This window comes from Tupaia chinensis, unplaced genomic scaffold (genome assembly GCF_000334495.1).
Source record: "Tupaia chinensis unplaced genomic scaffold, TupChi_1.0 Scaffold000117_2, whole genome shotgun sequence".
In the NCBI taxonomy this organism is placed as follows: Eukaryota; Metazoa; Chordata; class Mammalia; order Scandentia; family Tupaiidae; genus Tupaia; species Tupaia belangeri.
Window position 1 is genome coordinate 5,315,264 of NW_006159583.1, and position 25,204 is coordinate 5,340,467.

General features: G+C 37.0%; 1 protein-coding gene across 1 annotated transcript in view; it reads right to left on the reverse strand.

Annotated features, from left to right (window-relative positions):
• The window catches only part of MOXD1 (monooxygenase DBH like 1), a 127,594-nt gene that overhangs the window by 11,011 nt on the left and 91,379 nt on the right, over positions 1–25,204 (reverse strand). Inside the window, exons 7-12 of the mRNA XM_006144367.3 lie at positions 23,888–24,067; positions 23,506–23,608; positions 17,682–17,848; positions 16,411–16,602; positions 13,771–13,830; positions 6,253–6,395 (exon numbers count right to left, since the gene is read on the reverse strand). Of these exons, the coding sequence (XP_006144429.1) occupies positions 6,253–6,395; positions 13,771–13,830; positions 16,411–16,602; positions 17,682–17,848; positions 23,506–23,608; positions 23,888–24,067 (845 nt within the window). The remainder of the gene's footprint in view (positions 1–6,252; positions 6,396–13,770; positions 13,831–16,410; positions 16,603–17,681; positions 17,849–23,505; positions 23,609–23,887; positions 24,068–25,204) is intronic.

Sequence of the window (25,204 nt, forward strand, 5' to 3'; positions counted from 1 at the left end):
AAGCAAAAACCCCCAAAAAAAAAAAAAAAAAAAAAACATAAAAACAGCAACAACATTCATTTGAAGTTCAATAAACATTTAGTTTTACTTCAGTTTCTCTTTCTTAATGAGAAAATAAAATTAAATTCAATGTTTCTGTTTAAAAGTATCACAAGTTATAATCTTTATAACAATATTCAATATATTCATTTTAATATCTATCTAGATAGATAGATCAATATCTGGACCAACGTCCCCTGTCAAAACTAGGGTGTGAGAGGAGGGGCTGTCTTGTTCTTCAAGGTCACCACCCCAATCCCTGCAGTTGCAGAGCTAAAAATAAAAATAAAAATAAAAAAGCGGTATCTGTAATAACATTCAATTAATGTTAGCTATGTTTATGAGAGGTCTTCAAAACGTTTATGAAGAATGAGTAGTATGATAAAACTGCATTTATTTCAAAATAATTTTGAAAAATACAAATCAAAATAAATTTGTATTTTAATTATTTTTCTATGAACTTTTCAAAGTCCCTTTGTATTTCTAATGGAGGTTTAGTTGCTTCTCATTTTGTAAAAAATAAACATATTCTGCCTTAACTAAACTCTTCATAATAAGCATGTGGGATCTTTAAACAGTACAAACATAGAATTATTTTTCTGCAAAGAAAAAGAAAAAGAAAAATGTGTCTTTATTGTTTTTTAAAAAATAGGACCAGTGGGACCAGCAGATGGTGTAATGGTTACATCTCTGGACTCCCACATAGTTAACCACAATTTGAGTCCCTGACCTGGAAACTTAAAACTCACGCCAGGCACTTGTGTGTGCATGCCAAAAATCCCTAGAGGAGATTGGAGGAGAAAGGATTGCAGTGTGGCCATCCAACTGGGGGATTTCTCACTTTCTGTCTCTTTGTCTCTCTGGTGAGCACATGCCCCTACAACAGAAATCTCTCTTAAAAGAAACAAACAAAACGAAACAAAACAAAAACTAGGACACAGAAACTTTCTATCATGTAGTGTACGTAGTATCCCCCAGAACTGCACTTGTAGTATTGTGGTATGACACATGACGACATATACACAGTGTACCTAAACTCATCATCTTCTCCTGTTAGATGATCTTTGTGAGTTTTTTGTTTTTCCTAATCCTTGCCAGATCTATAGGCAGCAGAGAAATAAACCCCACAAAACAGACAATAAAATTAAAACAAGAAGTAACCATCTCTAATTTTCTATCAACGCATTTTCTATAAACTAAGATTGCTATCGAAGGTTGAAAATAAAATATAGGACTTACTTAATCATATCATTAAGAGCACAGAAAAGAAGATTTGAGGTCATATGTTATAGGATATTCCTGTATAATATTACATCCTGAAAACAAATTACTAATATTCTTTTAAGTGAAACAGAAAGAAACACCTAAACCATTTTCTCTCTTTCTGATCTTTTATCCAGCGCCATGTTCGGTTTTCACTCTCAGATCCGGCATTGTGATGATGGACTCTTAGATCATCATCATCGGGAAAGTCATGGCGTATTTGTCTATGCAAAAACGTGTCATGACTTTCCTGATGACCCAATATTAATAGATTTGAAAGTCTGATTTAAATAGAGCTTTTTTACTCTTATTTTTGAAGAATAAATTTAAGCATGGAATAAAATTGCGTGTGTGTGTGTTGGGGTGGGCAATGACATCTCAAAACTAAGTTCATGCTAGGAAGCAATATTCTCTCTTGTCTTTCCAAGTAATGAAAACCCAATTGCAGTATTTCCCGGGAAAGACTATAAAGCTGTGGACCCTGGCAGAGCTCAATGGGAAACGGGAGCAGAACATTTGAGAGGCTTCATCCTGACTGAGCATACGAGAAAATAACCGGGCCATAGAATGCATTTCATTTGTCCTGTAAACACAGTAGCTTTGAAAGCTCACTTGTTTCAAGCATTCTCTCAAACTAATCTTCGATTTGGGACAGTTTGTATTTGATATATTAAAAAAGTCTAAAGGAAATAAAGAATACCTAAGTCTAAGTCAGGAACAATATAATATTAATTGTTTAAAAATAAAATTGTAATTGTTTAAAATAAGATTATTTATTATTGCTAAAAATAATATTGTTAGAGTTTAAGAAGTAAAGCATGGAAAAGATATTGAATGATAAAGTGGGGAGATTGATATCTCTGTATTGACTGACATGCATGGCATTCCCTTTTGAAAAAGCAATGGAAGTCAATGTAAAGTTACCCAATATTAATAGATTTGAAAGTCTGATTTAAATAGAGCTTTTTTACTCTTATTTTTGAAGAATAAATTTAAGCATGGAATAAAATTGCGTGTGTGTGTGTTGGGGTGGGCAATGACATCTCAAAACTAAGTTCATGCTAGGAAGCAATATTCTCTCTTGTCTTTCCAAGTAATGAAAACCCAATTGCAGTATTTCCCGGGAAAGACTATAAAGCTGTGGACCCTGGCAGAGCTCAATGGGAAACGGGAGCAGAACATTTGAGAGGCTTCATCCTGACTGAGCATACGAGAAAATAACCGGGCCATAGAATGCATTTCATTTGTCCTGTAAACACAGTAGCTTTGAAAGCTCACTTGTTTCAAGCATTCTCTCAAACTAATCTTCGATTTGGGACAGTTTGTATTTGATATATTAAAAAAGTCTAAAGGAAATAAAGAATACCTAAGTCTAAGTCAGGAACAATATAATATTAATTGTTTAAAAATAAAATTGTAATTGTTTAAAATAAGATTATTTATTATTGCTAAAAATAATATTGTTAGAGTTTAAGAAGTAAAGCATGGAAAAGATATTGAATGATAAAGTGGGGAGATTGATATCTCTGTATTGACTGACATGCATGGCATTCCCTTTTGAAAAAACAATGGAAGTCAATGTAAAGTTATATGTAATCTAGTGTAATAGAAAGAAGATTATGATGATGACAATAAAATAAAATAAAAAAAAAGAGGATTTAAAAAAAAAGAAGTACATTTACATGTTATTTAGTTTTTATTAATGTATTACTTGTGTATGTAGTTATTTATTTATATGTATATGTGTATGTACGTATATATGAGACCAAAATACAAACCCTAGCACCCTATTTATTATATCCTATGTAATGCTGAACATTGTCTTGGGTTCTTAGTTTCTATCCCCTCATCTATAAAATCGTGATTGTATGTGCTGCTCTACCTATTAGAACTGTGTGAAAATAAACTAAATCAAATCATGAATGTGAAAGTACTTAGTAACGTACAAAGCAATTTACACAAGATCTTTTGTTATTTGTATGTTACTAGATACTGACTTTTGTTCTGGTGGTCACTGGGTTGTTTGAATAGGAGCTGAGTCAAACACATCTAAGATAACAAATTTCATTTAAGAAGAGGAGTGTTCAGGGACCAGCAGTTAGCGTAATGGCTATGTTGTTGGACTCCCACATAGTCGACAGTGGTTCGTGTCCCGGACCCAGTGGCTTAAATTCATGTTGGGTGCGTGTGCGTGTGTGCCCAAGATCCCGAGAGGAGAATGGAGAAGAAGGGATTGCAGTGCAGCCATCCCCTCCAGAGGCTGATTTCTCACTTTCAGTCTCTCTGTCTCTGTTTTTCTGGCAAGAGCACACGCCCTATAGCAAAAACCTCTCAAAAAGAAAAAAAAAAGAAAGAAAAAAGAAGAGGAGTGTTCCTTAGTTCATAATTTAAAAATCCTCGTAGCATTTAGGGAAAAAAAATTAGGCTCTGTTTATAGTCCCTTTCAACAGCTGCATTTAGTCACATCTTCATTAAGTGGCTTTTCTTTTTTTAAAAAAAATTAACTCTGGGGAACCAGCAGTTAGCGTAATGGCTGTGTCGCTGGACTCCCACGTAGTCGACCGTGGTTCGCATCCCGGACCCGGTGGCTTAAATCTCACGGTCGGAGTGCATGCCCAAGATCCCGAGAGGAGAATGGAGGAGAAGGGATTGCGGCATGACCATCCCCCCTGGGGGCTGATTGCTCGCTTTCTGTCTCTATGTCTCTCTCTGTCTGGTGAGCGCAAGCGCCCTATAGCGAAAAACCTCTCAAAAATAAATAAATAAATAACTGTTCTTAAATAATTCCCTTAGAATTCTGTCTATATATTTTTGTCTAATTATGTAAGTCCTTTTCATTTTGAAAATTCCTAGCAATTAGATAATTCTTTCTTATATTAAGACAAGTTATACAATTCCAAAACTTTTATTAGCCATTTTAATTCTTCTCACTGATGCTAAGAATAGACAAAATCTCTTTATCTACATCAACCTTAATATACCCAAAACAGAATCCCAATGTCTTTTTCAAAGATGTTCTTTTAACACTTTTTGCAGATCACCATTAAACTTTCATCTTCCCTTTTCCTCATTAACTTCCTGAGATTCGAACAATCAGTAAGTCCTATAGGTGCTACTTTCAAAAGGTAACCTGAATGTAACCAACTCATTAGTGCCACCAACCTGACCCACAGCACCCTTGCCTCTTAGCTACAATCACAGTAGTTTCCCAGTTGGTGTCATTTTTTCTAATCTTGCCCTCCTAGAGTCTTTTTCAACATATTGGCTAAATTGATTTTGTTTATATCTTTTTTTTTTTTTTGAGAGGTTTTCACTATAGGGCCTGTGTGCTCGCCAGACAGACAGAGAGAGACAGAGAGACAGAAAGCGCGAAATCATCCCCCAGGGAGGATGGCCACGCCACAATCCCTTCTCCTCTATTCTCCTCTCAGGATCTTGGGCACGCACACACACGCGCCTGGCGTGAGTTTAAGCCACCAGGTCCGGGACGTGAACCGTGGTCGCCTATGTGGGAGTCCAGCGACATAGCCATTACGCTAACTACTGGTCCCGATTTTGTTTATATCTTACAATGGTATATCTTTGCACTTAAAGCCCAAAGGCATGTGTTGCCCACAAAGTCCTCCATGATCTGGTCCCACCTACTCTCAGACTCCTCTCTTATTCTCTACCACACTTGACTCTGTTCCAGCCACACGTACCCTCTTACTGGTCCTTGATACTTGGCACATTCATAACCATTGTAGGGTTACTACATCTTCTCCCAGTGTAGAATACATTTATCTATCTCTACAGCTGGATCCTTCTCATGCAGGTCTCTGCTCAAATGCCACCTTCCCAGAGAGGCCTTCACCATCCCATTGGCAGTAGGTACATACATACTTCCTTGCTTCAGTTATCGTCATAACATCTACTACTATTTAAAATTTTAGGGCCAGCCCATGGCCTAGTGGTTAAGAAGGTCAGATTCCACATGGCTGACTACATGGTTTGAATTGTGTTCTGTGTGGCTTGAAAAACATGGTTGTTGTGTATGCTTGTGTGCTCCAAATCCTGAGGTATGGAGGAAAAGAGATTGTGACATGACCCTGCCCCACTGGGGGGTACTTTCTCCCTCACCCATGTAGTCTCTCTGGCAAGTACACACGTGCTCTCATTTATATTTATTTGTTTATGACCTCTCCCTGACTCTAGAATATAATCTCAAGGGCATAGTAATAATATTTATCTTATTTATTATTTTATCTTAAGTAGTTTTGATACAATTGAATACAAAGAATTCACATAGCATGTCTGAGATTGTTATTCTCAGAAAGACTTGCTTGCAAGACTGACCCTTAATTGACATCTAGGAACTTAAAATGGTAAGCATTGTCCTATACTGATATGAAACTTTCTGTAAATGGTTAGAGTGACTCACTATGCTCAGACAGATTGCACAAAAACAATGCAGTTTGTGCCAAACACCTGATTTCCTTCGGGCAGTCTGGAATTTTGGTACACGCTAGGCAGAAAGTACGTATGTGACCACAAGCCCACCACATTCTTCCAAACTTGGGGCACTGAGTCTCTGATGAGCTTCTCCAGCAGACACCACTTCCTTTATATTGTCACAATTCCATGCTAGTGGGATTAAAGGCATTCTGTGTGACTCTTCTGGGAAAGGCCTCTTGGAAGCTTACAACCTGGTTTTATCTGGTCTGGGTCCACATGGTTTTTCCTCCCAAGCAGTTCCTTAACTCTTCCACAAATCATTGAAACCAGAAGAGATTTGGGGAGGACCCTTAACATAGCCATCAAGAAGCTTACCTGGTCTCCACAGCTGAAAATAATCAAGTAGGATGGCACATAAAAAAAAATCCATTACATGGTAATGAAACTAATATGAAAATAAAGGTCATCCTTCTCTGAACCCTATTGTCTCTACCATAAAATCCATTTACTACTTACGTGACTGGCCTGTAAATCTCCTTAACACCAATGAACTGAAGTTGTTCCATAATGTCTGGAATACTGGCACATCTAGTAAGATTAACTCTCGGATAATAAAGAAGGTATGAGAGACACATTTCATTCCTGGTGCTTAGTCCTCCCTGAAAATGGAAATATTTATTGAGCTAAGTATATATTCCACCAACTGTGACACTTAAAACACACAAGTGCACTAATATGTTACAAAAAAGCACACTTACAGAAACATCGTCATGAAGTTCCTGTTAATATTGAAAGTTAATAAGTCTTAAAGCTGATAAAGCAATCATTTAAATGACAACTTGGCCCTTTAAAAGGTAGTGAGATATTTAAAAGCTAATAGAATGATTTCTGTCTCTTTACAATTTCCACTCTTGAATAATCTATTAACCTCTTTAAAGTTCTGCTGGTATGATGTAAAATTCTCACCACAATAAACATTCCAGAGGATTATGAGAATGTTTGGTTAACGTGATATCAATCAATCAGTTTGATGAAGTTTTGCCTGACTGAACTGTCTTTCCTTGGTTTTGTCATAATGTGTATAAGTATCCATGGCTAAATACCACAGGGAGATAGACTTACATTTTGAGTGCAGGTAGTAAATTATCTGCTAATTTTTTTATAAGATAAAAAATTCTCAGAAGAATAGAATCTATAGTTACAATAGTATGTCATTTACAAAGTCCAATTTTCAACCAAAAATTAGTAGACAAAAAAAAACAAAACTTTGGGTCAGAAGGCAGTGTGGAGGTTAATGCGCTGGATTCCCACATGGCTGACCATGGACCTTGCAGCTTGAAAACCATGCCAGACACTTGTACATGCATATACGCCCAAAGTCCCAAGAAGAGAATGGAAGAAAAGGGATTGTGGCATGGCTATCCCCAAGAGGTGGTGATTTATCACTTTTCCTATCTCTGTCTCTCTGCAATGAGCAAATGTGCTCTATGAAAAGAACAAAGCACACACACACACACGCAAAGTCAGCAGAAACAAAACTGAAAAGATACAGATGCTAGATTAGCAAACAAAAACTTAAAGCAGATATATTGAAAAAGTTGAAGATAAATATATTTAAAAGCAAACATGTTAAAAATGAGTGAAAAAACTAGAAATTACACTAGAGAATAGAAAACATTTTTTAAAAAAATGAATTTTCATAGACCTGAGAGGTATCAAAACTTAATACAGCTGTTCAAGGGGCCAGTAAATGGCATAATGGCTATGTCGCTGGACTCCCGTGTGGTCAACTGTGGTTCGAGTCCCAGAACGGGTGGCTTAAACTCATGCTAGGCACATGTGCATGTGTGCCCAAGATCCCAAAAGGAGAATGGAGGAGAAAGGATTGTGGGGTGGCCATTCACCATGGGGGGTGATTTCTCACTTTCTCTCTCTGTCTCTCTCTGTCTTTCTGGTGAGCACACACTCTATACCAAAAACCTCTCCAAAAAAAAAAAAAAAAGAATACAAACTCATGAAACTCACTTAACAGATTTCAGATCATAGAAAAAAAAATTAGTGAACTTGAAGATTCAGTAATGGAGATTACCCATTCAAAGGTCAGAAAAAAAAAAGATTAGAGAAAAGTAAAAACACCTAAGAGATCTGCGGGATAATATTAAATGTGTAGCCTGAATGTAATTGGAGTTTAAGAGGAAAGAGAAAACAGTAGAAAAATACCAAAGAAAGAATGACTGAAATTAAACCTTCTGAAATTCAGTGGAAAATATTAACTTATAGAACCAAGAAGTTCAATGCATGCCAAAGATAAATACAAAAAAAAATCATATTAGACACATTACAGTCAAACTAGCGAAAGCTAAAGACAAAGAGAAAATCTTGAATGCAGAAAGAGAAAAATGACACTCACATACTAGCAAACAATGATACAATTGACAACTGACATTTCATCATAAACGATGGGTGTAACAAAAAGATATTGGAATTATATACTCAAGTATTTTGGGAAAAAAGTATATGGTTGAAACTGTCAACCTATTATTCTGTATCCAGCAAATCCATTCCTCAGAAGGGAAGGTAAAAAATTGAATAGTATTGTTTTCGGTTATAAATCAACATAGTGGCCTATATGTAATGATTTTACTACTTACGAACATTTAATGTCTTGCACTTGATAAGCAAGACAGGATTGGCCAAAGGGAGAAAGTAATATACAAATGAAGGTGCAACTAAGGTAAATATCATATTCAAGTTATCCCTGAGATGGATGGTCATTCATAATTGTACCAAACTATAGGAAGAGAGCTGGCCTTCGTATTTTCACACCAGTCAGTCATTGTTTCCTCATTGCCCCAAGTATGGAGGAGGGTAACTTTACATGAGTCATTTTCTGATCCTGAGGGTAATTTCCGATAAGGAACATGGCTGTTAGCAATCATCTTAGCATCTGTTATTCCCAGTGGCTGAGGTTTAGCTTTAATGGCCCCGAAGCATGTATTAAGGCAGTGTTATCAAAATATCCATTACAATAATAACTTGTTTATTATGTCTTTAGTAAAATATGTCTTACAAATAAAAATTATAATGGCATTAGAAAAAAATAAAACCAACACCAGGACATTGACTACCCTGTGCATTCAGCTTCAATCTCTCTTCTTCCCATTCCAGCTAAAGACAGCATTATCTCAATGTTTTTATTTTTCTATTGCTTTTCATTACCTTTTTTTTTTTTAAGAGAGATTTTTGCAGGACCACCAGATGGCATAATAATTATGTCACTGGACTGCCTTGTCATCGACTGTGGTTCAAGTCCTAAACTGACAACTTAAAACTCATGCTGGTCTCATGTGCCTGTGTGCCCATAATCCAGAGAGGAGAATAGAGAAGAAGGGATTGTAGCATGGCCATCTCCCCAGGGGGTGATTTATTGCTTTCTGTCTCTTTGTGTCTCTCCAGAGAGCACACACACACCCTATAGTAAAAATCTCTCTCAAAAAAAAAAAAAAGAGATTTTTTTTGATGAAGGGTATATGTGCTCACTGGAGAGACAGAGAGACAGAAAGAAAGAAATTGTCCTTCAGGCAGATGGCCACACCACAATCCCTTCTCCTCCTTTCTTGTCTTGGGATTTAGGTCACTCATGCACATGTACCCAGCATGAGTCTTAAGTCACCAGGTCCGGGACTTGAACCACAGTCGACTATATAGGAGTACAGCAATGTAACCATTATGCCATCTGCTGGTACCTTGTTTTCATTACACTTTGCATTCAGCTTATTGTAAAGTGGATCACTAAACATATTACTTAATGTTGTATATTCTTGAACTTTATAGTATCACACTACATATTCCGCTGCAAACTTTTTTTTTCAATCAACATTACATTCCCCTGACATAATCATGTTAAAAAATGCATATTTAGTTCATTAATTTTCAAAACTATATACTATTTTACTATATGAATATATAATGAATTTGTTCTCCTTTTGATGAGTATTTAAGCTGTTCCTAATGTTTTGTTCCTTATGTTGTTACATATGTACAATATTTCTCTTGGGAAACAAATTAAGGTTAATTTTGTATAGGAATGAAACTAGGTGGAGCATATATGAATTTCCAGTTTTACTGAATAATACTATGTTTTACCCCAAAATGGTTTTACAAATTGACATTTCTACCTGCCGTGTATGAGAATTGCAGTTTCAGTACACTGGAATTGCAATTTTAAATATTGCCAAACTGGTAGATATAAAACATATCATTCTAGGTTATATTTGCATGATGCTAGTATAAAAAATTGAGCATATTTTCATGTATTTTTCATCTTTTTTTCAGAGAGATTTTGCTATAGGGCACATACACTCACCAGAGACAAAAAGCAAGAAATCACCCTCCAGGGGAGATGGTCATACCACAATCCCTTCTCCATTCTCTCGGGATTTGAGGCATGCAAGTACAAATGCCCAGCATGAGTTTTAAGCTGCTGGGTCCAGGACTTGAACCATGGTTGACTACATGGGAGTCCAGTGACATAATTATGATCTCTTGGTCCCCATATAATTATTATCTATTTGGGGTTTATTTCTGTAAAATATTTTTGTCTTTTGCTCTTTTTCTATTGTGTACTTGTCTTCTGTTACTGATTTATGGAATTAATTTTATATGTTGGATACTAATATAACATTAATACAAGTATTGAAGATATTTTTTCAACTTAAAACTTGTCTTTTCATATTGTTAATTGCATCTTTTGTTAACTAAAAACTTTAAAGTAGTCACATTCACCAATCTTTTATTTATTTTATGGTATTCATGTTTGGTTTAAGAAATTCTTAGCTATTTCATGGTCATTAAGGTATATACAAATATTTCTCTTCAAATGATTTTAAAATTTTGCTCTTCACATTTAAATATTAATATGTCTGGAATTAATTTTTATATATTGTATAGATAAAGCATAATTTTATTTTGTCATATGGATATTCAATTATGCCAGCATTCTTCAATATAAAAGCTCATCCTGGACCAACAAATGACATAACGTTGCTGGACTCCCATGTAGTCGACCATGGTTCAAGTCTCAGACCCAACAACTTAAAATCATGCTGGATGCATGTGCGTGCATGTCCAAAATCCTGAGAGGAGAATGGAGAAGGGATTGTGGCATGATCATGCCCCTGGGGATGGGAGAGGGGCAGTTTCTTGCTTTCTGTCTCTCTGGCAAGCACATGTGCCCTATAGCACAAATCTCTCTTCAAAACAAAACAAAACAAACAAAAAAGTTCATCCTTTGCCACTTATTTGAATAGGCTGTAATCTTTTTTTAACTCCTTTTTTTTTTGGGGGGGGGAGGTTTTTGCTATAGGGTGGTTGTGCTCGCCAGAAAGACAGAGACAGAGAGACAGAAAGCGAGAAATCACCCCCCAGGGGGAATGGCCATGCCCAATCCCTTCTCCTCCATTCTCTTCTTGGGATCTTGGGCACGCACGCACGCATGCACATGCGCCCGGCCTAAGTTTAAGCCACTGGGTGCAGGACTCGAACCACAGTGGACGACGTGGGAGTCCAGCGACATAGCCATTACGCCAACTGCTGGTCCCAGGCTGTAAATCTTAAGACAAGTTTTCATACATAGGATTTCTAAGTCTGTTTCTGGGATTCCTACTTTGTTCTGTTCTAACTGAACCTAAACCTCACTGTATTAGACACCTCAGATTTAAAATAAGTCTTCATATCTAGTAGCTTGTTTCCTTGTTCTTTTTATCACTGTCTTGACTATTCTTAACCCTTTGTTTTCAATGTTCATTTTAGACTCAATTTGTTCCATATAAAAGCTAAAACTGTAAAATATTTACAATAAACAAAAACAAAACAAAACAAAAAAACTTTGACCACAAGTGAAGATTTCTTCATTAGAATTCTAAAGTCCCAAATCATAAAAATCTCTGAATTTTTTTACACTGTAACTAGTTCAAATTTATAGACCAATTTAAATAAAACAATTGTCTTTATTTTACTGAGTCTTTCTATCTATGAATATGGTATCTCTTAGTTTTCTTAGGTATTCCTTAATGCCTCCAAGTACAGATTTCTATTTTTTTCATAAGGACTGAACACATTATTGTTATATAAATAATTTAATTTTATGAACTTATACTTTTTTCTTTTTATTTTTTCTTTCTGGTTTTACCATAAAATGCATGTTCCCACTGGAGAGAGAGAGAGAGAGAAGTGAGAAATCACTTCTGGAGAGGATGGTTACATCACAACCCTTTCTCCTCTATTGTCTTCTCAGGGTTTTGGGTATACACACACACCCATATGTGCTTGGCATGTTTTTTAAGCCACCAGATCTTGGACTCAAACCCTGAAGTCAGCCATGCAGAATCCAGCTGCCTCAACTACCATTCCACTGGCTAATCTGGAGAGAAGTGAGAAATCACTTCTGGAGAGGATGGTTACATCACAACCCTTTCTCCTCTATTGTCTTCTCAGGGTTTTGGGTATACACACACACCCATATGTGCTTGGCATGTTTTTTAAGCCACCAGATCTTGGACTCAAACCCTGAAGTCAGCCATGCAGAATCCAGCTGCCTCAACTACCATGCCACTGGCTAATCTTCATAACTTATCATTTTAAATTGTATTTTCTTGAGATAGTTTCTCATATACTAAAGTAAAATTAATTTTAGATATTATTAATTTTGAAGATGGTTTTCACATAAAAAATTATATCTGAATAATATGTTTTGTTTCTGTACTTTTCCTTTTCTAATACTTAATAGCTCTTTTTTCCCTTTTCCAGTACAATGTTGAATCAAAACAGTGATAACAAATATCCTGTAATCTTCATGATTTTAAAGAAAACTTACAGGCCTACCTGTAGTGGTGTAAAAGGGAGGAAGCCACTGTATGGTGATTGAGGCCACATGGGAGGCCCGATTTGTATTCCAGCCCAGCCTAAATAGACTGGGCTCCATGGTGCATGCCTGCGGTCTTGGCTAACTGGAAGGCTAGGACAGGAAAATTGCGACGTGGCAAGACCCTGTCAAAAATCTCTCTCTCTATCTCTTTTTCCCTCTCTCTCAAAAAACAAAACAAAACAAAACAAAACAAAACAAAACAAAACTTCTTATAACTCATATAGTTTAATGTTTACTTTAGATTGTTCACAGCTAACGTTTATCTAGACGAGGCAATTCATTCCTCTTCCCCGTTTGCTGAATATCTTTTACACCATCATGCACTTAAATTTTCTGAAAATTTTTTTCACCTATTGAAGTGATTTATGCCCTTTTTATTTAGTCTCTTAATGAAGAAGGCATTAATATATTTTCTAACTTGAATCAATTTTACATTTCTTAGCTCAACCCAAATAGGTCCTGACATTATATTTGGATATAATGCAAGGCTTGACAAAATTTTTTAACACTTTGCCAAAGTTATTTCCATTTGTCGAAAAGGCATGCTCTTGGCCTCTTTCACACTGTCCTTAGAAAGTTTTATTGAACTGTGTTGAAAAAAAGAAAGATAATCTTAACATCATAAAGTGAACCGGTGGGAGGTGATCTTTTTTTGTTCCTGAGAGAACCTAAGTAAGGTGTGAATTATCTTTCTCTTGAATGTCTGGCAGAACTCCCTTGGTTCTGTTGGAACCAGATTTCTCTGTGGGTCTGAGGCCTTGGGGTCATTCAGTTTATTTTTTCCTTTTGAAGTCTGGATCTGTCTGAGTCCAGACTCAAAAAGACAGTCAGTTATGACCATGGGTCTTTTATAAATATTTGAACTAAATGACTGGGGATAGCTTATGCTAATAAATTATACTATAAATATTACTATAGTATCCTTATTAATCTGAAGTCTGACAAAATGCTACAACGGCTCTGATACAACTTTTATGATGTTTTATAGTGAAGACTTTCACAAATGAAGTCTCCAAATTGTAATAGTTTTTACTTTTTTCTTCTAAAATCAAAATTTACTCCTCCAGTTCCAAAAGTACACTTCAATAATAATTATAAAAATTTCTTACCCAAGTCATCCTGGCTCTGTCTTTGGTGTTGTAGCGACACTCAGTAATCAGATTGTCTCCCTAAAACATAAAAGTAAAAGTTTTCAGACTGAAGTTTTATGCTGCTTTATTTACCTAATACATTTGTAAGCCAATAGTTAATATTTGCTATGTGAATGGATGCATCAAGTAACTTGATTCAGAGGAAGACCTTTGATGTGCTTAATTCTGGGTTTTTCAGTATAACAAGCAAGCAAGCAAACAAGGCTCTCTGTGTTCAGGCAAGACCACACAATATTCTAGCTGAATGATCCAGGGGAGGAACTGAATAACTGAGGCACAAGTTGTACGTCTAAAAAAAAAAAAATGATAAAAATATCTTTTATTCTGTCCAGTTGCTATGAGGAGATAGAGTAACAATATATATTTAGTCCTTAGTAGAGATTAAACCCTTAATAATTGTGAGTCATTGATACTAGTTATGGTGATCTTCTCTTCATGTACATTATTTTCTTTAAAAATATGTAGTCATGGGACCAGCAGTTGGTGTAACGGCTATGTCGCTGGATTCCCTTGTAGTCGACAGCAGTTTGAGTCCCAGACCCGGTGGCTTAAACTTATGCCGGGTGCGTGTGCGTGCGTGCCCAAGATCCTGAGAGGAGAATGGAGGAGAAGGGCTTGTGGTGTGGCCATCCCCCCTGGGGGGGTGATTTCTCACATTCTGTCTATCTCTCTCTGTCTTTCTGGTGAGCGCACATGCCTTATATTAAAAAACTCTCTCCTCCCCCCCAAAAAAAAATGTAGTCACGGGGGCCAGCAAATGGTGTAGCAGTTACATCACTGGATTCCCACATGGCCAACCATAGTTAGAGTCTCAAACTCAGTGGCTTGAAATTCATGCTGGTCACATGTGTGTTCATGTCCAAGATCCCAGAAGGATAATGGAGAAGGGATTGTGGCATGGCCACACCTCTTGGGGGGGTAGTGATTTCTCACTTTCCCTCTCACTGTCTCTGTCTCTCTCTCTCTCCTGTTAGTACACATACCTTAAGGCCAAAAACTCTTAAACAAAATCTGTAGTCATGTATTTATTTCCTTACAATAGAACTGTGAGACAAATTAATGGTGATTTATTGTTCTAACGTTCTCTAGCCTTTTGAATATTATAGCACACATGACATAGATAATATTGTTATGGCTCCCCACTCAGGCAAACGGATGAAGCTATTCATGGACCAGAGATAGTCATTTCTGGGCTCTCATCCCTATATTTGATATTCCTAACTCACAACTCAGATGGCCCTCGAGAGTGATATCTCAGCATGCTTAAACCCTGCTCGTGGCACATCATTTATAAAGCACTAAGATAACACTGGTTGGAAGCCCTAGGACATCATAAAAGAGAGTGTAGCCCTTAAGAATATTATCCCCCCTGGGGGGTGATTTCTCGCTTTCTGTCTCTATGTCTCTCTCTGTCTGGCGAGCGCACACGCCCTATAGCGAAAACCTCTCAAAAAAAATTTTTTTTGAAAGGAATATAGATTCAAAGCTGTGGGTTTAAAGTGTAGTAATTACAAAAAGAAGGTCCTGCTTCCCCCATAACTTTTCTTTTTCCCCTTACCTATTAATGGACTATGCCTCTCCCTAACAGTTCATTCTATCTAAAATACATCTCTGGCATCATGTAGAAAAGATTTTGCTATTCCTATTTCATAAATAGTAAAAAAAAAAAAATGATTTGAAAAATATGAATGGGGTAGGGGGGGGATAGGGAGTGGCATAATGGTTAAGGCATTGGATTCCCATGGCTGACTGCAGTTTGAGTCCCAGACTTAATGGCATGAAAATCACACCGGGCACATGTGCATGTGTGCCCAAAATCCCAAAGGGGAATAGAGAAGGGACTGTGGTGTGGGTATCTCCCTGGGGGTGTGATTTCTAACTTTCCCTCTGTCTCTCTCTGGCAAGCACACCCACCCTGTGGCAAAAACCTTTTTTCCTTAAAAAAAAATTGCAATAAGTGTAGGAAAATGTATGACTATTGAACTCAATGGTCATGGAATATGAAATTAGAGAAAAATCTATAATAATTGTTATTAATAATAATATAAAAATAATAATGAATTGTTAATTCATTATAATCTGGCATTTATTTTCTTCTATCCTTCCACCATAAAGTCTAGCGCTGTTGCAAGCTAGCTCACATAGCATAGTATGTCTGAATACCTTTTCAAATGAAATAATTATTCTTATATGCATTTTTTCTAAAGGAAAACTTTTGAAAAATATCTCAGGTCTTCCATATGGCATGAAGAAACTTCTGATTTTACAATGAACAGAATCACAATCTAGAAAATTGCAAACTAAGGAGTCAAGTAAAAACAGAATAATGTTTAGTTCTCAGAACCTGAGTTTTTTGGGTTGTTTTTCTTTTTTTTATTCAACAACTGGAAGCGCCTCTGGGAATGATAAGAAAAATGAGTTTCAGTTTTGGAAATTGATCAAACACATTCCATCTGAGTTGTGCAACACCCACGGTGGGTGGCTTTAAGTGTATGGATACACAGAGAAATTCATTCTACTAGCAGAAACCTAGCATCTCAGCAGATTTGTGTCATGACTTCTGTAACATTCAGTAAATGAGAACAAAAACATGCGTACTGGTAAGATTGTTTGTTCTTCCTTTAGATACTGAAACTCCTGGAAATTGAAGTCAAAATCATCATCGTAAGCAAGTAATTTCATTTCCTTCCCTTTGCGAAAATGACGCAGCCTAATGCCTCTGCCAGCCAGGTGGGCGTGGAGAAGAACAGCAAACACATGGATTCCACTTGGCTCTTCTGCTTCCAGAGCCTGCAGGGGATGACGAGGAAGACCCCATTAGCCCCAGCAAGCGCATGTTCACACAGTTCATGTTCAGACACACTTGGAGGAACATCTGAGAAGGAAAGCTGAAGCAATTTAAGTGAATGCTTGAGCTGCCAAGCATTCTGAGTTTGGATTGTTCAGCGTTCTCTTTGCAAATGAGCACTTACTGAGAGAAAAGGAAGGGAACTGATGCTTAGTAAGGACCTATCAGACCACTCCTAAATTTTATCTTTCTTTTTCCTTCTTTTAGAATGTAAAGAGACTCCAGGTAAAAAGATTTCAGTATTTAGTACACTGAAAATTCAGGCTTTAAAAAGGAAAAAGTATTCCACTAGTCTTTTCTTTTCCAGATAAGAGAAGATGAGTGGAATTAAAGGGAGTGCCATGGTCCTTCCTACAGCTAGTAAATGACAATTTGAACATAGTTTAAATAACTCTGAAGAGCCTAATTTTTCCACTTCATTGTTCTGCCACACTGTCCACAACCACAATATCTCATTATTCATAAATAATATGATCTATGCTGAAATACTTTCATTCAAGAAAAAAATCTATAAAGAGGAAATAGTTATTATTAAATATTTATACACAGCTTTTACTTATTCAATATGTACTTTTGTATTGGTCAGTCTTGCTCTGGATGAAAGAAGGAAGAGAATCTATAAAGCAGAGAAAAAGATAAAAAAAAAAGGAAAACTAAGATAAAAGAAAAAAATTTAAAAAAAGAAAATGGAACAATGGAAAACTAAATATGAATAGAAGGCAAAGGGGAGAAAGGACAAGAAACTGCACAAAGGCACAAATTATACAGGATAAAGTGTTCAATATGAACAAAGGAGGTAGGCGTAGGAAGAAAAAGTACCCTGCAAGTTATTTTTGACTTTACAATTCTATAGCCCCAAGATTCAAAAAGACAAAGTTCCTGCTAAACCGTCAGTCATGGTTTGCAATGCACTGATGAATAAAGGGTCAACAATAAGCAAGTATGAAATGTTTTACACCAAGGCTTCTAAGAGCATTGATGAGTCTGTAGATGACAACTCATGGATTCAGACACTGCATACCTCTTCCAGGCATTCCAGAGTGCAATGACCCTCCGTCCGGAACTCAGGCATCCCTGGAGGGATGGTGTGGAAGAGGCTCACCCAGAGGCCAGCCTCGATCACCCCGGCATCGTATTTCCTTATATCCATTGTATGAAATAACCTCAGTCCAGAACTGTCTATTAAGCCTGGAATAGAGCACGTAATTAAAAGTTTGAATGCTTAAACGAAAAAGTTACCCATTCAGTTGAAATAGGCTCATTAATTTTCCTTAAAGTCTCACAAGGGAAAGGAATATAAGTGAAGATTAATGGAACACACCATTCAGATTCACAGAAAGGAATTCAAAGACGAGTCATCACATTTAACCATTGTGGGCTCACATAGCTCCCAAGGAGAAATGTCTGACACGTGACGCTGATATCCTGTACAATTATCTAAAATGAAGGTAGTAGGAAGATTCTAAAGTCATTCTTTAGAATGTAGAATTCTAAATAAAATTTGTTTTATATGGTTTTGAGGTGAAATTCATTTATACGTATTTGCAGGTAAAAATCCCTTGGTCTAGAATTCATCTGCTGATGGAGTCAACTGCTAAAGATTATTATCTTTATAGTTTGTTATCATTCTCTTATTCATTCAATGAAGTCATTAATCAAGTTACTAAAATGTTGTTATGTAAATGATATAGTAGGCCTTAGGATGAAAGGTAAATAAGACATGCTATGACACAGTTAGTGTAAGAAGGAAGAATATAAACCGCCAATTCGTTTCAAATCCATCCCATGAACTTTGGCATTCATCAACTCCCTTCCACAGCGATGACTTACAAATCTGTGGCAACCAAACCGAGCCTTCCTCCTCAGTTTACTTTTTCCTCTAAGTAAATCAACTTAATCTACTTATAATAATTTTTCTTTAAACACTAACATTTTTATACCAAATGATCTTCATTTTTCATTATACACTTGTCCCACACATACTTACACAAACTACTAACACATACACTTAAATACACACTTTTGAAAACCACTAATTTGAATGGTGTAGGGCACAATATATTGTTAAAATTAAATATCCCAATAATTATTCCAGAAAATCCTTATCTTTGAAGTGCTTTTCCTGCTTAGTAAATTTGCTATTATTAATATACAGTAATTTAGTGTTTGTTGACTCGAGCTTGTTTTTTTTTTTTTTTTTTAAGAAAAATTTTTGCTATAGGGTATATGCACTCAGAGAGAGAGAGAGACAGAAAGACAGAAAGTGAGAAATCACCCCCCAGGGGAGATGGCCATGCTGCAATCCCTTCTCCTCCATTCTCCTCTCAAGATTTTGGGCATGCACGCACATGTGCAAAGCATGAGTTTTAAACCACCAGGTCCAGGACTCTAACTGTGGTCATCTACGTGGAGTCCAGCAATGTAACCATCATACCATCTGCTGGTTTCAACTAGAGCTTGTTTATTTGTTCAGGGTTACCACAGGAAATGTGATATAACTACTAAAAACACTGACTCTGGGGGGACCAGCAGTTAGCGTAATGGCTATGTCGCTGAACTCCCATGTAGTCGACAATGGTTTGAGTCCCGGACCCGATGACTTAAACTCACACCGGGCGTGTGTGTGTGCATGCCCAAGATCCTGAGAGAATAGAGAAGGGATTGCGGTGTGGCCATCTTGCTTTCTCTCTCTCACTCATACTCTCTCTCTCTCTCTCTCTCTCTCTCTCTCTCTCTGTCTTTCTGGTGAGCACACACTCCCTATAGCAAAAACCTCTCCAAAAAACCCACACTGGCTCTGGAGCTTGAAATCCCAGTTCTTCTGCTTACAGATTTTGTGACCTTAAGCAAACAATGTGGTTTGAACATTTGTCTCCTTCAAAACTCACATTGAAATTTTTTAAAGAATTATTTATTTAACTTCATTCATTCATTTTTAAAAGCATTTTGACTAGTAAGAGACAGAGAGAGAGAAGGAAAGTGAAAGGTTGGCCATGTGGGAATGTCCAGCACCTTAACCACTTGCTGGCCACCACACCACCTGCTGGCCTCAAAACTCACATTTAAATTTAATTATCCTTGCCACAGTACCGGGAGGTGAGACCTTTAAGAAGCGTTTAATGTATGAGAGTTCTTCCTTCATAAATGGATTTATGTTATCACAGAAATGGTTTTGCCCCCTTCCTCTCTTTCTCTCTCTTCCCTTGCACTAGATGACACTTTCCACCATGTTCAGACATAATAAGTCCCTTACCAGATGCCAATACCTTGATCTTAAAATTCCCAATCTCCAGAACTATAAAAAATAAATTTCTGTTCTTTGTAAATTACCCAGTACGTAGTATTCTCTCGTGGCAGGACAGGCTAAGACAGCAAGTTACCGAATTCTCTGTGCTTCAGTTTCCCAGTATGGAAAATTATCATAATTGTAGCTCTGTCGCCTCAGAAGGTTGATATAAGACTCATACACAAAGTGCTTAGAGTAGTGTTTGGCACAAATGTAAATGGCAGCTAATCCAGGGCCAGAGGATGGTGCAGTTGTAAAGCATGGCTCTCTGTGAGGTTGACTCACATGGAGTGCTCTGGATCCGTGTCTGGAGGCCTCCCTGAGCATGCTTGGCATGTGAGTGTCCAGGATCTGAGGCTGGCTGAAGCTGGGGGCTTGCATTATGAGGACCCTGTCAGGAATATTGTCTCCCTGTCTCTCTGTCATAAATGAAAGAAATAAATAAACTTAATTTTAAAAATGGCAGCTAGCCCAAAAACTTCTTAACGCCAAAGGGTGTGTCATGCTCTAACTTTTAAAATTTGTTAATAGTTGAATTTAATTGCTGTAGATTCATGGTTCAGAGTATGAGATATGATTCATGGTTGAAAAAAGTGAATTCAGAGGCTATATTTCATATGGATTGCTTTGGGGGAAAAGGGGAGTTTACTGGTTTGCTCATGAACACAATAACTTCACACTTTTATAGAAATATTACTCTTTAAATTTCATACCACATTATCCATTTCATAGTCTATTTTTCATGGTACAGAAGACAGAATGGTCCTTTCATTAAAGAAAAGAAAAGAAAACTTCGTATTTGACTCCACTGCATTGGACTCTTTCTTTAATTCCTTTTTATTGCCTTTAGAGTAAAGATCCAAACCCTTAACATGAACTGCAAGACCTTAGCCAGCACGGCTGTGCCTTCATCTCCAGGCTCACTAGCATCTTTCGTTTTCTCCACCCCCAGCTCTCCTGAACCTCTAATCACCCTGACAAACTGTGTGATTCCCTCGACAAACACTTTTTAGACCATCTTCGCCACACCTGGTCAGAGGAGGTTACCAATTAAATACTCTTGTAAATGTTGTGTACCTCTCCTTTGGATCAATTGGCATATGTACACATTTATATTAGTTGGTGTGATTATTTTACTGTTTCTCTTTCCCACCAAACTCTACTTTTCATGAGAATGGGGACTGTGTCTGTTTTTCACTCATGTTTTATCACCAAGCACAGATTGAGGATATAGTTGGTACTCAGTATTTTCTGCACAATGGCATGAATCAATGTAAAATAATAATTTATAGTCTGTTGACAATTTCATAGTGACTCTATCAATATTTTGTTTTAGACTATTATGCAAGTTAATTTAGAAGTTAAATGTATATCCTTGCACTTTTTCACCCTGGTATTACACATGCCATTGCATATAGATTTCTTGAGTGTATTTATGATGTGGCCATCATAAAATGTTTAATATTTGTTAGTGTGATGAGTGGTGTGAGTGGTAGCTACTTTTTCTTTTTTTCTTTTCTTTTTCTTTTTGTTTTCAGTTTGCCTGCCAGATGCCAGAGAGAGAGAGAGAGAGAGAGAGAGAGAGAGAGAAAGCAAGAAAGCACTCCCCCATCAGGTATGAACACACTGCAATCCCTTGAAAGAAATAAATAAACTTAATTTTAAAAATGGCAGCTAGCCCAAAAACTTCTTAACGCCAAAGGGTGTGTCATGCTCTAACTTTTAAAATTTGTTAATAGTTGAATTTAATTGCTGTAGATTCATGGTTCAGAGTATGAGATATGATTCATGGTTGAAAAAAGTGAATTCAGAGGCTATATTTCATATGGATTGCTTTGGGGGAAAAGGGGAGTTTACTGGTTTGCTCATGAACACAATAACTTCACACTTTTATAGAAATATTACTCTTTAAATTTCATACTACATTATCCATTTCATAGTCTATTTTTCATGGTACAGAAGACAGAATGGTCCTTTCATTAAAGAAAAGAAAAGAAAACTTCGTATTTGACTCCACTGCATTGGACTCTTTCTTTAATTCCTTTTTATTGCCTTTAGAGTAAAGATCCAAACCCTTAACATGAACTGCAAGACCTTAGCCAGCACGGCTGTGCCTTCATCTCCAGGCTCACTAGCATCTTTCGTTTTCTCCACCCCCAGCTCTCCTGAACCTCTAATCACCCTGACAAACTGTGTGATTCCCTCGACAAACACTTTTTAGACCATCTTCGCCACACCTGGTCAGAGGAGGTTACCAATTAAATACTCTTGTAAATGTTGTGTACCTCTCCTTTGGATCAATTGGCATATGTACACATTTATATTAGTTGGTGTGATTATTTTACTGTTTCTCTTTCCCACCAAACTCTACTTTTCATGAGAATGGGGACTGTGTCTGTTTTTCACTCATGTTTTATCACCAAGCACAGATTGAGGATATAGTTGGTACTCAGTATTTTCTGCACAATGGCATGAATCAATGTAAAATAATAATTTATAGTCTGTTGACAATTTCATAGTGACTCTATCAATATTTTGTTTTAGACTATTATGCAAGTTAATTTAGAAGTTAAATGTATATCCTTGCACTTTTTCACCCTGGTATTACACATGCCATTGCATATAGATTTCTTGAGTGTATTTATGATGTGGCCATCATAAAATGTTTAATATTTGTTAGTGTGATGAGTGGTGTGAGTGGTAGCTACTTTTTCTTTTTTTCTTTTCTTTTTCTTTTTGTTTTCAGTTTGCCTGCCAGATGCCAGAGAGAGAGAAAAAGAGAGAGAGAGAGAGAGAGAGAGAGAGAGAAAGCAAGAAAGCACTCCCCCATCAGGTATGAACACACTGCAATCCCTTCTCCTCCATTTCCTTCCTTTTGGGATTTTTGAGCACATGCACATATGCACCCTGTATATTTTTCAAGCTGGTGGGTCCAGGACTTAAACCATGTAGTAAGTGATGTGGGATTCAGCCACCTTCACTACCACATCACCAGCTTATCCTGACTGGTAGCTTTGTCAGACATGCAAATGGAAAGAAAATATTCCATAAGCACCATGTATCTGGGACTAATTTATTATCAAAATGAAAAATGATTTACTATTGTACCTCCTAGTAGGTGGTATGCAAATGATTTTTTAAAGATTAGTGTCCATGGGTCATCAGTCAGCGTGATGGTTAAAGCACTGGACTCCCACATGGCCGTCCGTGATGCGAGTCCCAGACCTGGTCGCTTGGTTTCTCACTTTCCTTCTTTCATTCTCTGGTCAAATTAGAATTAATTAACTAAGTAAATAATTCTTTTATAAAAATCTTTAAGAACAAAAGACTAATGGCCACACATGCCCATTTGTCTAGCTTGGCCCTTCCTTTGTAATGCCTGTTCTGGAGTAGTTATGAATAATACTCTCTTTCACTCTAAAATCTATCCTAATTTGGATGATAAATGTCTAGGTTAACTCTTTCTAACATTGGCTAATATTTTGTTTCAACTTTGTTAAAAACAAGACTTACAAAACGCCCAAAAATCAGAGGTAAAATACATGAAGAATGAACTCACCTTCCTCATATGTTGGATTGTCATAATGGACTTCTAGGAGCACATAATGTGGATCTAATGGAGTGCCAAGGGATAGTCCAACATGAGGCGGATAGGAAAAATCCTAAATATGGAAAAGTCCATGAGACAGTATCCTGTGAAAATCCCTGAGAGTTGTACTCCAATCAAAAACCAACCATTCTCTAACATAGTTTGACCTTCTGGAACTCTATTAATCTATAATTGATAAAATTAAATTTCATAAGGGAAGAATCTCTTTCTATGAAATGGAAGTAAACTAGCGTCATATCAAAATCAGTGCTTTACTTATAACATCAGATTCCTATTTGTAGGGGAAACATGATCAGTTCTTATGCTGTTGCTCAGGAATCATTAGTCCCACCTGTCCACCAATGGCCCATGCAAAAAGCACAGTCTCGCAGGTAAGGAAGGCGTCAGGCATGTTGGGGTGGTAGCACTCGTGGCCGTAGTCCAGGACGCTGTCATTGAAGTTGCTGCTACACTGATAGAGCAGGATGTGGTGGACCAGACTCTCATGGCCTCTCTGTATCATCGGCTGAACCTACACAAACACAAACCAGGGGAGGGAGCAATAAATAAAATCAGCCTACATCTCACCACAAGCATCAAACTAGCATAAATGATTATCATTTTTTTCAGAAGAATATTATCCTCAATTATGTAAAGGTTATTGAGTATAACCTGTTCCAGAGATGACCAAGAGAATGATAATGAAGATGGCATCAACAATGGGAAGACAAGGATTTGCTTCAAGAATCAGGACTTCACTAATCTGCTTTTTCCTTTTTTAACTTAATTTTGTTTCCCTTTACCATTCTTTTTGCTTGTTTGCTTTAGTTATTGTTATAGGGTGTGTGTACTCACAAGAAAGAGACAGAGAGAGTCAGAGGGAAAATGAGACATCACCTTTCAAGGGGGGGGAGGGTGATCACACTGCAATCCCTTTTCCTCCATTCTTTTGGAATTTGGGGCATGAGTGCACACATACCCAACATGATTTTCAAGCTATAGGGTCCAGGACTCAAACTGCAATTGGTCATATGGAAGTCCAGTGCCTTAACCACCATGCCACTCGCTGGCCCCAATACTTAATAATTAAGATCAAACTTTAATTGTAATTTCATTATTGGGAGAGTAAGAAAAAAAATGTTTATGGTATAATTTTTTTTTTTAATTGCTAAAAGTGTGTCCTTGCCAGAGACAGAGAGAGAGGGGAGTAAGAAAGCAACCCCCCTCCCCGACATGGGGCACAAACATGTTGCAATCTCTTGTCCTTCATTTCTCTTGTCCATTTTCTCTCAAGTCCCAGATTCGGCATTCAAATTGTGCTATCAGCTATGTGGGATTCAGCTGCCTTAACTACCAGGCCACAGGCTGGCCCTGATATGCATCTGTGACATTGCTCAAAGTAGAAGAGAGAAACTAGTTAAAAACAGAATGGGTGAGGCCAGCAGGTGGTGTGGTGGTTAAGGGCACTGGACTCCCATATGGCCGACAGTTTGTGTCCCAGACTTGGTGATTTGCTTTCTCACTTTCTCTCTTTTTCTGTCCCTCTCTGGTCAAATTAAAATAAATAAATAAATAAATAAATAAATAAGTAAATAAATAAATAAGTAAATAAATAAAATAATTCTAAAAAAAAAAAGTAGAATAGGCAGAATAGGCAGTGAAGTTGGTC